Source organism: Entelurus aequoreus, linkage group LG03 (assembly GCF_033978785.1).
Source record: "Entelurus aequoreus isolate RoL-2023_Sb linkage group LG03, RoL_Eaeq_v1.1, whole genome shotgun sequence".
Lineage (NCBI taxonomy): Eukaryota > Metazoa > Chordata > Actinopteri > Syngnathiformes > Syngnathidae > Entelurus > Entelurus aequoreus.
Window position 1 is genome coordinate 37,964,793 of NC_084733.1, and position 13,759 is coordinate 37,978,551.

General features: G+C 38.0%; 1 protein-coding gene across 7 annotated transcripts in view; it reads right to left on the minus strand.

Moving 5' to 3' along the window:
* The window catches only part of LOC133646430 (disheveled-associated activator of morphogenesis 2-like), a 178,961-nt gene that overhangs the window by 49,717 nt on the left and 115,485 nt on the right, over positions 1-13,759 (minus strand). For all 7 annotated transcript variants that reach the window (XM_062041772.1, XM_062041765.1, XM_062041770.1 and 4 more), the window contains 5 exons: positions 6,993-7,326; positions 6,361-6,471; positions 1,530-1,633; positions 1,346-1,412; positions 1,144-1,261 (listed from right to left, as the gene is read on the minus strand). In XM_062041772.1, coding sequence (XP_061897756.1) covers positions 1,144-1,261; positions 1,346-1,412; positions 1,530-1,633; positions 6,361-6,471; positions 6,993-7,326 — 734 coding nt within the window. The remainder of the gene's footprint in view (positions 1-1,143; positions 1,262-1,345; positions 1,413-1,529; positions 1,634-6,360; positions 6,472-6,992; positions 7,327-13,759) is intronic.

The following is a 13,759-nucleotide window of genomic DNA, read 5'->3' on the forward strand; positions in this document are numbered from 1 at the left end:
CAGAAATGCTAAGGTGTTGCCAAAAAACGTGGAATAAATAAATGTGTCTAAGCAGGACTTCTTGCCAGTCTTTTCCAATCTTTTTTTAACCTTTAGGAATTGTTTTTGTAAGTCTCCAAGTTCCTCTAGGTGTTGCTGTGTGTCCGCGCTAGTGCCGCCTTTTCTAAAAGTCTGTATTACTTTATCAAACATATTTAAATAATCAATATTTAGGCGTTAGTCCATTATTTAAGAATCGTCCACATCAGAATCGTGATGCATATAGGAATCAATCATTTTCCCCACCTTTAGTATTATTTGTAAATTAATACTTAATTTGACAAATCATGTAGTTTTAAAGGGGTCATATTATGCAAAACCAACTTTTCTTTGTATTTGGGATCCAGATAACTCTTGAAAAGTTGAATTCAAACCATGAAAGTAGAGCGTAGATATTAATAAAACACTTTTACCTTTTTCCCCAAAAAATGAACAAATCTTTTTGCTTCTAAATGTATTCGGTCCGGCTTATATATCGATGTGGCTTATAGTACAAAAAATATGATAAATTGAAGTCATTAAGTTCCTTATTTTTCTCTAACCTCTTGTTGTGGTGCAGACTGGCTTGTACATGCTGCACATGCATGCTTAAATCCTCCGCTGTTGCCATTTCTAATAAAAAGTATCGTATAGTTCTAACTTACATGGGTCAGTAGACTCGATATGGAAGCACTAAAAGCTAAAACATGGTTTGACGGAGTGGAAACACAGTCGAAGGGGGATGGGTCTGGAGGAGGACATTGGCATGTAAATAAGACCGACCACGAAACAGTGCATTCTGAAGAGACAGTCAGAAAGCGTCTTGAAGATGATGTGTAAAAAAAAAAAATTGGACCAAAGAACCACCATTGCATGTCCTGTAGACCACAAGGAAGTGTTTTAAATGTAGAAAAAAATCATAATACAACCCCTCTTAGATGTCTATGGATGTTCTTATGCATCAAGGTAATTGTATTCTCAGGACATTCAACTGATTGCAACTGGAGTGTTCAGTTTGTCTTAGAAGATGTTTCACCTATCATCCAAGCAGGCTTCATCAGTTCATGCTCATAGACTAAGATTGGTTTAGATCTAGTTTATGAAGTTTTAAGTGGAATGACTCACAGGGCATTTGCAGGCAGTGTTGGAGTATGGAAAGGAGGTGTGGGTAGGAATCTGTGTGGCTCAGCTTCTTTTTAACCAGCTCAAACATTGCACAGGCACTCTTGGTGTCTACATGGGTCTGTTGAGAAAACGTGGCACTCTTGTATTATTGTCAAGAGAGATATCACACTTAAAAATACAGTACAGCACCTGCATCACTTACCATATCAAACCTTTTGGCCAACTCTGAATCATCCTCATTGCGCACCATCTCAAAAAAGTCCAAATGCCTGATGAGACAACAATTAACTTTGAAAAAGTACGCTGCTTTCGCCTTTGCAAAAAGGTAGAATAACCACCGAGGTCTACAGTTTGGGCTGGTATTGTTTATTAGTTGACAAATTTACCTATCCAGGGTGGCATTTTCATGTTCCCGAAGCTTGTCAATGACAGGCTGGATGCCCAACATCAGGAACTCGTACCTTAGGTGGAGGCGGAACTCAAGGTTGTCCTGGAGATGATACAATGAAAATCAGACAACAATTCAGATGAGAGTTAAAAGAGAAGAAAAAATGGGATACCTGGATGATTATTATTGAAAAAACAGATAATTAGTTTTGCCATCACCTACAGACACATAGCCCTTTACTAACAATTGCATTATTTTGCAGTTGCCTTGTAAAACCAACAAAATGTTATGGCATAAAGAATGTTGCAAATTAATTATTCTTACTTAAGAATAATAGGGTACCTAACACCATTCATTATTTTGACCTTGTATTTTGATCATCTACCTGTATTCAGTATTTTCCACAATTTCTTTGATCAGAGAAGGACCAAAAAAGCAGTTCAATATAGATTTGTTAGACATCAAACGCCAGAAACTATGGCAGCATTCAAGTCTGAGTTATGTGCTCAAGACTGAGGGGAGGTTTATACCTCCACAGACCCGGATGAAGCATATGAACGTTTTCTCAACATTTTCATAACACTGTATGATAAGCACTGTCCAATGAAAAAACATTACATTAAGGACAGCACTGTTAAGGACAAACCGTGGATCACAAAGGGACTATTGAAGTCCTGCAAAAAGAAAAATTATCTTTACAGAAGACATTTAAAGCACAGAACCAAAGAAACTGAACACAAATATAAAACGTACAAAAATAAGTTAACACAAATAATAAAGCACAGCAAAAGAACATATTACTGTAACCTATTAGAACAACATAAAAATAGCATCCAGGGTACGTGGAAAGTTTTGAATGGTATCATTAAAAAAAAACATGACAAATAAGGAACATCCAAGCTATTTCATAGAAAATAATCAAACTATAAATGACCCTAAGGAAATAACGGATGCTTTTAACACCTTCTTTGTGAATGTTGGACCTAATTTAGCAAATGAAATTGTACAACCCGAAAACAGTGTCAAATATAATGAACATACCATTCAAAGCAACTTAGAATAGTTTTTTTATTTCCCCCGTTCATGAAAGTGAAATCACAGAAATTGTAAATTCTCAGAAAAACAAGAAGTCAACAGACTGCTGTGACTTGGACTTTTCTCTGATCAAGGAAATTGTTGATTTTATAGCTGTTCCCTTCACTTATGTATGTAATATTTCTTTTATAAAAGGAGTTTTCCCAAAGAAAATGAAAACGGCAAAAGTTATTCCCATCTTCAAAAGTGGAGATAAGCATCAGTTCACCAACTATAGGCCTATTTCTCTACTCTCACAATTTTCAAAAATCCTTGAAAAATTATTTGTGTCAAGATTAGACAGTTTTATTGATAAGCATCACTTGCTAAGTGAACACCAATATGGTTTTCGACCAAACAGGTCTACTTCCATGGCAGTGATGGAACTAGTTGAGGAGGTAACCACTGCAATTGATAAGAGGGAGTTTGTTGTTGGCGTTTTTATTGACCTGAGCAAGGCCTTTGACACCATCGATCATACATTGCTTTTAAACAAAATGCAGAGGTATGGTTTTAGAGGTCTTGCTCATGACTGGTTGAAGAGTTATCTTGGTGGCAGAGAACAGTACGTGCATATGAATAATGTAGATTCAGATAAAAAGATTATAACACATTGAGTACCCCAAGGTTCTGTACTGGGACCAAAATTGTTTTTATTGTACATTAATGATATCTGTAAAATCTTTAAAAAACTCAACTGTATTCTCTTTGCTGATGATACAAGTCTGTACTGTTCTGGGCAAGACCTTGGCCAACTCTTAGGGACTGTAGAGAGTGAACTCCACATACTAAAGCAATGGTTTGATGCCAATAAACTATCAATCAACCTAAATAAAACAAAATATATAATTTTTGGAAATAGGAAAAATAACAAACAGTGTCATATAAGAATTGATGATATGGAGATAGAAAGGGTGTATTCAACAACATTTTTGGGAATCCATATATATGATAAATTAAATTGGAATCTGCACATAAATATACTTAAGACAAAGATGGCAATGTTACATAAAATCAAAAACTCCGTAAATCAAAAGGCTCTTATCATGTTATATAATTATTTCGTATTCCCTTATCTTAATTATTGTGTCGAAATCTGGGGTAACAATTACACAACAAACATTAAATCTATATTCTTACTTCAAAAGAAAGCGATTAGAATTGTAAATTATGCAGATTATCATGACCATACCAATGCTCTGTTTATTAAATTAAAAACATTAAAACTGCACGATCTTGTTGACCTCAACACTGCTATTGTGACGTACAAAACTCATAACCACATGCTGCCTGGATGTCTACAGGAGAGGTTTAAACCCGGAGAGAATCCCTATGACCTCAGAGGTTCAGCTGTCTTCCAGAAAGCTAAGATAAGAACAAGCTTAAAAAGTAGATGTGTTTCTGTCAAGGGGGTTCAACTTTGGAACAGCTTGGATAATTCCTTAAAATGTTCCAGTTCCATTCGCACATTTAAAAAACACTTTAAGACTAATGTCTTGAAAAAATATATCACTCTTGAATCAACACAGTAGTTAATACTATGATCAATGTTAATTCAAATACTAAATGTGAGATATAAATAATAATGGAAGTATAATTGTTTGTATATAGTATATAAATTGGTACAAAGGTTTAACATGTGTACAAGGATATTTCACATGCCTTTACTGTGTATATAATTGAACTGTGTTTATGTTATGTATAATGTGTATTTATAATATGTTGTACAAAGGACATTTAATAATTTTCGGAAGTTTATTTTGTACTTGACATTGTTTATAGGGTTAGGCGCAATAAGTGTTCAACTTCAGCCTAAACCCTTTCGGTCTGCAACATTTTCATTTTCAATTTATGAATGTACAACTGTTTGTTTATTTTGTTGACGATTGACCGAAGAATAATAAACTTGAACTTGAACTGCACAGGGAAACAATTTTTCGGTGCGCTTTGAAGTTTTTTTTAAAACTTTGCATGCACTTTTACCTTTGAACTTGTTTGAATAAAAACTAAAATGAAAAATTATAAAAGTCAAAATAAATTAAATATAATTTTAAGGAGAACTGAACTCAATATAAAGTAATAATTTTAAGGAGAACTGCACTTTTTTGGGGACATTTTGTCTATCATTCACAATGATTATGCGAGACAAGAACAGATATGTTGTTCTTTTTCAATGCATTCTAACTCAAAAATGAACGCCAGCAAATCAGCTTACAATGGAGGTCATGGGATTCGCTCTATTCCACCTATAAAGCGCTCTAAAAAACATCAAAAAGCCTCCATCAATATTTTATATACATGCTGTAAGTATATATATAATGTAGTAAAAGGCGCATTTATAATAACATGTAATATTTAGTATTTTAGTTATTTTTAGCATATAGCGGAGCATTAATTTCACAGATGAATCACATTTGCTATTTCCTTCAACAACTACTAATCGAGGCAGATTTCATGAGAGCTTTCTCTGGGCTGCTCACAGTGGTGTCTTGCTGCTATGGGAAGCAATCCAGTGTCTGGAGTGTTTTTCAGTTTTGCGTCTTGGCGTACATTATTGACGGTTCAGCCATGCTATGGAACTCAAATGAAGGAGAGCGGTCGCGTGTCTCCTCTGCCATGCCTGCCTAAGCGACGAAACTAGCTCTTTTTATTGTACGCAAAACAATTTAAGTGTGGTTTCAATCCCTCACTCACCAGACTGATATGTTTCAGACTATAATACAAAGAGAAAACATTTTTTTGACTGGGTTATGCAGTTGGACTGCTTTTTTCTAAACGTCATTGACAGTTTAGCCATGCTGCGCAACTCAAATGAATTAGAGCGGTTGCGCATCTCCTCAGCCATACCTGACTGAGTGCCGAAACTATCAGTTTGCTAGCTCTTTTTAGTGTACGCAAAGCACTTAATGTGCGGTTTCAATTCCTTGCTCACTGCTCGACAGATATGCTTCGGACTCTTAAAAAAAATAAAAAAATACACTTTTGACTGGGTTCAGCCTGTTAAGACAGCTTTTGTTATGTGTTATCTCATAACTGCGATGAGGTGGCGACTTGTCCAGGGTGTACCCGGCCTTCCGCCCGATTGTAGCTGAGATAGGCTCCAGCGCCCCCTGCGATCCCAAAAGGGATAAGCGGTAGAAAATGGATGGATGGATGGATATCTCATAACATGAGATCTCATCACACACCTAGGAAACAGACGTATTTTTCCCCAAAATGTTTAAACATGTACACATGTATATACTTATTCATTGGAAAAATCCCGGTTTGACTCCAAATATGATGGAAGCTATTCACCTTAACCTGAGATTTACAGCGAACATGCTCCAATGTGACACCTCCACCTCACATGAATGTAATAACAGTCCTCTGGTGTCAAACTCTGCTCATACATCAGTCTGCACTCCAAAGCGCAAACGTCAAGTAACAATAAGCAAATCACATATTTGAATGGAAGGAGGAGTACATTTCAGGGAGATTAATGCCAGTGCGAGAGGAGTACATATATCAAATTGTCATTGATTAGCGAGTAAGTGTGTGCGCTCCAGATGGGATCAGTGCACAATCCAACATCCACAAAAGAAAGCAACTCCCTCCATAAAGGGCAGCAGTTGAAAAAATGTTTTAACAACTATCAGAATTTTGACTTCTTATACTAGATAATGAATAGCAGCAGTTTTGTAGATACTGAAAATATCCCGACAAAAGCGTTTGTTTAGTAGGTTATCGTTTAATAAGGACGTGTTGGACCTGACCTCTCCTGCTCCGGCGTTAAGCACGGCATTGATGAAGGACATGATGGCTGTCTTCAAGTTGACCTCGTCTCTGTAGCGACCTGTACTTCTGTCCAGCTCATTCAGCAGCGTCTGCAAACGGATGGGAGAGTTGTCAGCATGTTTGCTTAATTTAAGGGATGCTTAACTACAGCAAAGTAACCAACTAGTGTCCAGGTAAGCAAGGAAAAGGTTACGGAACTTGCGGAAATCTTTATTAATCACGCAAACGTTGTTGTTAAATAACAGTGGCGGTAGGTCACTTTCCCTTCAAAAGTGGCGTGATTTAACACACATCCCAGGGGGACAAGGTAAATGTGTCTTGTTGACTCGGGCCTGATAGATGCTAAGGCACTTACACATTCTTGACCTCTATAACTCAGGATGTCCTCACCAAACTTTCTAATGGTCTTAAGGTGTGTTGACTTACACTGAGGTCAAAACGTCTGAGGGGCTGCGCACAAATCATCTTCTCATCAAAATGATCACAGGGTGATTTATTGAAGCATCAACTTTGTCTAGCCTTCACATGAACACCGTCAGCCTAAATCTCTAAGATTCCACCATTTAAGAGACAGTCCAAGGAAACCACTTCAAAAGTAAGACCGCCTAACCTGAAAGCGAGTCCTTTCAGCAGCGTATTTCTGGTAGTGAGCCATAGCCTGCAACACTTTCTTGTGTCCGTCGGGGACCAGACACACTGCACCGAGTATCTCCAGCACCGCCACTTTAGTCTTAATGTTCTCCGTCCGCAGGCTCTGGGAGATGGTGTTGATGCTCTGTGGGTGGGCTAGCACGTGCGAGCGGCCCTGGGAGTTGTTCATTAGGGCTTTGATGCACCCGATGACAGAGGTGTGGACACGGCTCTCTGAGGTCTCGTAGTCCATGCTGCGCAGGAAGTTGAGCAGGCAAGTGAGGCCGTCCAGCTCAATAAAGCGCGTCACAAACCTGAAAAAAGGACAAAGGAAAGGTTCTTTTAGAGGATGGATTAATTGATTACTAACTTAGATTGTAATGTATGCAAATAAATTGAAGATGGTGCAATACAGCACAATCCTTAAATCCCAGTGCCCTCAAGATTCTAAAAAGAAAGACCAGCCTCAACAGGGGTGTTCAAGAAGAACGCAATACATTACTTATGGAATGTATGAAAATGTAATGCTGGTGAGAATAGCAGTGAACATTCCAGCATGCATGCAATGTGGTCGATCTTAGTGGTTCCGCAGTTATACGGAAACATTAGGAAACCCCATAAGGTAATTGTTCCATTTTTGAACTGCTGGAAATTTGCACCGCTACTGTGTTGTCTGTGCTATTAATTTTCCTACAAATACACAACATGGTAGCTTGGTTATCAAACCCCAATTTTTGACCCCAAGTCGCATTTACTTCAAATTCTAAGAATCAGCACAGAATTTAATACACACACACATTTGTTAAAGGGACTGACAAGCGTTTACAATAGCCATTGTCAGGCAAAACGTCTTAAGGGACCGTACGTACAGAAAACTGTACATACAGTGTATCGGGAAAGTATTCAACGTCCTTCACTTTTTCCACACTTTGTTATGTAACAGCCTTATTACAAAATGGAATACATTCATTTTTGTCCTCACAATTCTACAGACAATACCCCATAATGACAATATACAAATATGTTTTTACAAATGTATTAAAACTAAAAAAAAAATCAAATTTACCGCTTTATAAGTATTCACAGCCTTTGCTCAATACTTTCTTGATGCACCTTCGGCAGCAATTACAGCTTCACGTCTTTTTGAATACGATAGATACCACCAGCTTGGCACACCAATCTTTGGGCTGTTTCGCTTATTCCTCTTTGCAGCACCTCTCTGAATTGATGGGAAGTGTTGGTTTTCATCCAAGATGTCTCTGTACATTGCTGCAATAATCTTAGTCTAGTCAGGGAGGTGACCAAAAAGCCTTTGGTCACTCTTTCAGAGCTATGGAATTCCTCTGTGGAGAGAGGAGAACCTTCCAGAAGGACAACCATCTCTGTAGCAATCCACCAATCAGGCCTGTATGATATAGTGGCCAGACGAAAGAAATTCCTTCGTAAAAGTTTTCCAAAATGCACCTGAAAGACACTCAGACCATGACAAACAAAATTATCTGGTTTGATGAGACAAAGATTGAACTCTTTGGTGTGAATGCCAGGCATCATGTTTGGAGGAAACCAGGAAACTCATCACCAGGCAAATACTATTCCTACAGTGAAGCATGGTGGTGGCAGCATCATGCTGTGGGGATGTTTTTCAGCGGCGAGAACTGGGAGAATAGTCAGGATAGAGAGAAAGATGAATGCAGCAATGTACAGAGACATCCTGGATGAAAACGAATGCTTCCTATCCAAACGGATGGAGCTTGAGAGGTGCTGCAAAGAGGAATGGGCAAAGAAGAATGGGCGAAACTGGACAAATATACTGTAGGTGTGCCAAGCTTGTGGCATCGTATTCAAAAAGAGGGGAGGCTGTAATTGCTGCCAAAGGTGCAGGTTTTTTAGTTTTTCAGTTTTACTACATTTGCTATTCACAATCTGGTGTGCGGGATGTCTCAAGTAAAAGAAGAAAAAAGAAAAGAAAAAAAAAAGTATACGTATATATGCACATGCACACGCCGATGTGTGTGTATATATATATACAGTATATATATATATATATATATATATATATATATATATATATATATATATATATATACACACACACATCGGCGTGTGCATGTGCATATATACGTATACTTTTTTTATATATATATATATATATATACTGTATATATATACACACACACATCGGCGTGTGCATGTGCATATATACGTATACTTTTTTTTTCTTTTCTTTTTTCTTCTTTTACTTGAGACATATATATATATATATATATGTATATATGTATATACGTACAGTACATATACAGTTACAAGCAGAATTCCAGCATCATTATCATCTTACTTGTGCATGCTTTGCAGTGACAGAAATAGAATGCATTTTTTTCACTTCCAACAGAACCTGTCAAAGCCTAACTTGTTTATGATCACCCAGGTGGGATTTAGGCAGTTTCTTCAGAACCGTAGCAACTGCGGAGTGCACTGAAACACCCTCACAGAGTCCATGTTTTCTTCAAGGAGCAATTACATTTTTAACAATTTACTCTTGAATTTGCAAAAGACATGCCAAATAAACTCAGCTTCTTTTTCATTTGTTGGTAAGATGACAGAGTGAGCATTATTTGTGCCTCCCCATTCTCTTCACTCTGGTCTATTGAGAATTGCCTTTGCAAAAAACCAGGACAGTGCATTTCGGCTGAAAAAGTCACATCAACACATGACTAACTGTTACTGAATAAATTAACTGCACATATCACCACAAGTGAAAAGCCTATTTTAATGTTAACATTCCACACCCTACAGTTACTTAATAGACAATTCTCAGTCGGTCTAAATCGCAGAGCAGCAAGCTGTTAACCTCCATGACTGACGAGCTGAAAGACAGGATGTATAAACACGGAGCGTCGCAGCCAGCACACAAATGAGCTTCCCACACTGTCAAAGATTCCTGATGGCCATAATGAATAATTTCAAACAAATGCAGGCTTGTAAGAGGGTGAGAAAGGAGACAAACAGTTGGACACTGGGGTGGAATGAACAGGATTTGTAGCTGATCCGTTGCTTTGACACTGTCAAAAATGACATTGTCCAAGTCCCACCCTCTTTTGGATTTTTATAGACATGGAAACTACAAAAAACATGTAAATCATTATTGCACCTACATTGAGGCCAGATGTTATCCTACTTAAACTCAATAAATTCCAGATTTCCAGCAAATGCACACACACCTGGTATGACCAATACTGTTCTCAGACAAAATAAAATAATTTGACAATGCAGTTAGATCACAGCAGAAACACAAATAATGATCTATCAGCAAACAACTAATTTTTTTTATTTTTTTTTACAAGAGCTACAGTCTCTAAATATACAGTAAATCAAGCCACCCTATAAGATACAGAATAATAGCCACACGGTCGGCCTAGGCAAGGGGTCTCAAACACGCGGCCCGCGAGACATTATTTTGCGGCCCCCACCTTAATATGAAAGTTTAATGTTAGTGCGGCCCGCAAGTTTTAAATGAATGGCGCTTGACAGCGTTGTGTGCGGAGCTGAAGGAATCTACCAATCATGGTGTGGTATAAGGCTCTTGACAATGTCGAGGGTGTGCTGTGATGGCACTGCCTTTAGTGTCCTCTAGAAACTGTCACCGCATCAGCTTTTACTCCATCCCAACAGCTTTCCGGCCCAGACACATGGGTGAGGCTTATGCAGACACACACAAGGTATTGCAAGACATACTTGAGGAACAGCCATACATGTCACACTGAGGGTGGTCATATTTTATTTTATTTATTTTTTAACACTGTTAGAAATATGCACCACACTGTGAACCCACACCAAACAAGAATGACAAACACATATCGGGAGAACATCCGCACCTAAACACAACATAAACACAACAGAACAAATACCCAGAATCCTTTGCAGCCCTAACTCTTCCTGGCTACAAAAACACCCCCGCTACCCCCAACCCCGCCCATCTCAACCCCCCCACACACACCTCAGCCCCCCCCCATCTCCCGAATTCGGAGGTCTCAAGGTTGGCAAGTATACATTGACGTCACTTGCGTGATGCAAGCAGAGAAACATTTTGCCGCTTTTCCACGACACCCGCACACGCTCTTCCTCCCTCGCTCGCCCGCCTGCTTGCTCCCGCCCCCGTTGTAAACAATCCGGGCGGGGAAGACTTCCAAAGCACTCCGCCAAAGGACCTAGCGACAATACAAAAGTGTGGTGCACTGGACCCCAGCGCTGATACTCCGACAGAGAGTAGCTGGGCGAATCAGACGTGTAACACGCTAATGGTGATGTTAGCCCGTTCGGGGCTAATTGTGCTACCGTAACTGTAAACTCCACGGCGAGCCGCCGCCCCCGTTGGCTCCAGACAGAGACGATTTTTGATGCAATATTTCTTTGTTGAGCACAGGGGCACCCCAACGTGTCTTATTTCATTTAATTTCATTTTTATTTATCTCCTTCATTGATGTGCATCTTTGATCGATAGACAATCATACCTCAATTATACATTTACACACCAATGCCTGAGAAGGAGCATGATGAAGAAAAATCTTATATTTTCCTGCCCCCTTCATTATAATACCTAGTCTTACTTAATGATATCATATAAACCAACAATTACATCCAAATATAACGAAAACAAACAAAAAACCACACAAAAAAACACAAGAAGTGCAAAACTTCATGAAGTACAAACCGAACAAAGAAAACAAAAGAAGTAATATACACCTCACGGAATGATACAAAACAAATACAAAACCAGGCAAAAAATAAGTAAAATATTAAATATAAAGCAAAATGTAAACACTTACAGCTGTCCATATGATCTTATTGTTCTGTCTTTATATATTTTTTCAATTGGAATATATTTTTACAATCTTTTATCTCATTGTAAAGAGAATTCCATAGTTTAACCCCCACCACTGATATGCACGTGTTTTAAAGTTGTCCTTGAATACTGATGTTGGAAATGACCTTTTCTTCTATGCTCTTCATTCTCAGAAGTGATGACAAACATTTTTTGTAAATTTGCTGGTAATGTTTTACTTTTGCCTTAAACATGACACATAATGTCTGTAACTTTACTAGCTCCTGTAATTTCAATAAACCCGAATTAATAAATAATATCTTAGTTTGTTCTATGTAATCTACTTTATAAATAATCCTTATAGCTCTTTTCTGTAGTTGATACAGAGAAAGTTGCGGTGCACAAGGAATACAATTTGAAACGTCATTATACAACTAGACATGCTGAGGAGTATGCAAAATACCAAGGAGATGAGAGAGTGAACCGGGTAGCAAATTTTAAAACCAGTCTACTGAGGCAACAAGATTTTGTCAAGAAAGCAAGCGAAAAGAGCGATGCAGCAGTCAAAGCTAGCTACATGGTGAGTGAGATGGTTGCTAGGGCGGGAAAGCCATTCAAAGAAGGTGAATTAATTAAAAAGTGTATGTTAGATTTTTTTTAAGAAATCTTTTCTTGCGGCCCAGCCTCACCCAGTTTCTGCATCCAGTGGCCCCCAGGTAAATTGAGTTTGAGACCCCTGGCCTAGGCGATATATGAATTTTATAGATACATTTTAGTTTTTTTTGTTGCAGACGATTAAAAAAATTAAAAAAATATTTTTTTTTCTCCTCTTGCTCCGGCATACTTTTTGCCCCCAGGAGTTTCCATAGCTTTCGCCCTACCCCTAATTTCCTTAGCGGCACACCTAGCAAAACATGGCTAATTCCAACACTAACATGGGAGCGACACGTTTGTTCTAAAGAAAAGAATAGTGTTGTCAGTAGTTTGGTTGTGCGGCAACAGGCGTGAAACAAGTGACTGCATGCTGCAAAGTTTGTTTAAAAAAGGGTGCATCACCGCAAACTTATTCCTGCAACGGAAAATGCAACTGTTTATGAGGTGAACAAGACGGCAACAACAACAAACTCCACTTACAAAACTACATTTTTATTTAAATAAGTATTTTATTCAGGACAGAAGTTTTAAGTTTGCACTTTATTAATCTCAATGTTGGGGATTTTTTTTTTTTTGCATGCAGTGTGCTTTGCTACATTTTTGTTAACAGAAGTAATTTGTTCAAGACAGAAGCATTGCCTCCCAGACGAAGCCCTTAATTTGGTTCTTTGAAAATGATTCCTCAAAAAGGACAATTTATATCTGGTCTAAAAAGAACAACATAATACAAATTAGAATTTTGCTTGGAGTAAGATGCAGTGTATGTTGCAAACTACTAGTTTTTGATCAAATAAAAAAAAACTTGTTCTGAATCATCTCTGTCATTTGTATTCAGTGGTGTCTTTAAAAAGCATTTAAACATTTAAAAAAATAAATCGTAAATCAAATTTTTTTTGAAAAAATCTGATATTTTATTTTTACGCCATATCGCCCAGGAACAGATTATGCTACTTCTTACAGTGCATCAGTGACAAGCGTTTGGCCAGAGAAAAGAGATCAGTCAATATAACCCATATTTCTGTCCAGGAATTTTAAGACTACCTTAAAGAGAAATATTTTATAGTGGAGAAGAAATTAAGCTGAGCAGCCGAGTATAAACGTATGGAGAGCAGAAGGAGAAATATGTTATTCTTGGGAGTTAGAGAAGGTGAAAGAGATTCAAGGGCTTGCTATACTCTTTGCTGGGTTTTAAAAAATACATAAACACACATACACGCAGCTATTCTATATTCTATAACAGATCTATAATCTCTCTCGCTATTCTCCACCTCGCC